This window comes from Egretta garzetta, unplaced genomic scaffold, assembly GCF_000687185.1.
Source record: "Egretta garzetta isolate BGI_Z169 unplaced genomic scaffold, ASM68718v1 scaffold577, whole genome shotgun sequence".
NCBI classification, from domain to species: Eukaryota; Metazoa; Chordata; class Aves; order Pelecaniformes; family Ardeidae; genus Egretta; species Egretta garzetta.
In genome coordinates, this window is record NW_009260138.1 from 69,427 (window position 1) to 71,252 (window position 1,826).

At 66.2% G+C, this 1,826-nt stretch overlaps 1 protein-coding gene across 1 annotated transcript in view; it reads right to left on the reverse strand.

The window, feature by feature from the left end:
• OBSL1 (obscurin like cytoskeletal adaptor 1) overlaps positions 1–1,826 on the reverse strand; it is a 21,131-nt gene that overhangs the window by 18,209 nt on the left and 1,096 nt on the right. The window contains 3 exon segments of the mRNA XM_035897090.1: positions 7–56; positions 397–657; positions 871–1,172. Coding sequence (XP_035752983.1) covers positions 7–56; positions 397–657; positions 871–1,172 — 613 coding nt within the window.

The window sequence follows — 1,826 nt, forward strand, 5'->3', positions numbered from 1 at the left end:
CTCTGCCACGCTCATCTCGGCTGCCACCGGCGCGCTCGGGGGGTCACGCTTCACACCTGCAAGTCACAGCCCCTGTTGCCTGCTTGAGGACGGCAGCAAGGCTCCCAGCGGGGCGGCAGAAGGGCAGAGTGGGGTGTCACAGCCTGTTTCTCTGGGGATCCTCTCCCTGATGGAGAGGATGGTCTTGCTCTCATGTAGTATGGTGCTGATTATGGGGGTTTGTGAGTGCCAGCCAGGCTGGGGCCCTGGAGCCCTGCTAAAAACCCCCTTCCCCCAAAAGCCATTGCAGCACCACGTCCCCAGTGCAGTGGGTGCACATCCCATCTCTCCCCCATGTCAGCCCCCCGTGAATGGGCAGGACGGAGGACGCGGGACCCCCCTGAGCCTGGGGCTTACACTTGACCCGGAGCTGGGAGGATGTCTGTGACTCCCCAACGGCGAAGGAGATGATGCCCGCATCCTGGCGGGTGACGTGCACCAGCACCAGGAGGTGTGTCCTGCCGAAGCTCTTCAGCACGGTGCGGGGCGACTCCCGCAGCTGCAGCCCGTCCCGGCTCCAGCAGATCCCCTCCAACACCTCCCGCGTCTCCACGCAGAAAACCGCATTCTCCCCTTCCATCACATCCAGCTTCCGCGGCAGCCGCTTCGCAATCACCCCTACGAGAAGAGATGTGTGAGGGCTGGGGAGGGATGCTGGGGACTGCGCTGGGCTCCCCGGGGCGGGAGAGGGGAGGAGGAGGAGGAGGGTGAGGAGGGGCAGCAGCAGGCGCCACGGCCAAACAGTGGGAAGGCAGATGCGAGGGGCAGTGGGGAGCCTGGCAAGGAGGGGGAAAGGAAGGCAAAGCCATGCTGCTGGAGACCAGCCCCCACCTCGGACGGAGACCTCGGCGATGCTGCGCCCCTTGTCCTTCATCTGGCAGAGGTAGATGCCGTCGTCGTCGGTGCGGGCATCGCGGATGGTCAGGCGCCGCAGCACGCCTCGCTCCTCCATCACATACTTGTGGCTGGGCTGCAGCTCTCTGTCTTCCAGGTACCAGGCGGTGGGGATGGTCTCCAGCGGCACCTGGCACTCCAGCACGGCGTCCTCCCGCTCTGCCACCTCCACGTCCGCCAGCTGCACCTGGAACCGCAGCCGGTGCTCTGCCGCCAGGAGAGACGGGTGCTGAGGGGGCGTGGGGCACGGCACCCGCCGGCAGCCCTTTGCTCGGGGCTTGGGCCCCAGCTCCCAAACAGCACCAAGCCCACGGTCCTTCTCTGCCCCTCTCCTCTTCAGCCCATGTGGGATGGGCACTGCCCCAGAGCAGCGGTGTCCTTGGTTTTGGAACCAGGGCACAGGCTGGGGTCACCCAGCGATGCCCCAGCACCTCAGCAGGGAGTTCTGGGGGATGCAGGAGCATCCACCCCAACACGCTGCAGCAGGCATCTCAGCGGAGGGGAGCAGCAGGGTGCAGGCAGGGGGTACACCAGGTGCTGGGTCACCCAGCAGTGGGCTGTCCCCAGCTGGCAGGGTGGCTCTGGGGGACAGGGCTGCCGCCAGTGCACATGCTTGGAGCCGTGCCCTGCAGGGCTGCCTGCCAAAACCACTTGGCACTTCCAAGGGAATTTGTCACCAAGGCACTGTCATCCCCCCCGCTTGCGGCTGGACACCCACAGCCCTCCAGAGATGCCACCTTTCTGCTTGCAAGGAGAGAAGGGCACGGAAGAGGGGACAGGACCCCATGGGAGCCCCGCATCCCCTGCCTCCAGCCCACAGCTCTGTCTGGAGGAGCCTGGGGTGACCCTGGCTGCGCAGGGCAGGAGGGAACCCAGGGATGCATCCCTGCCAG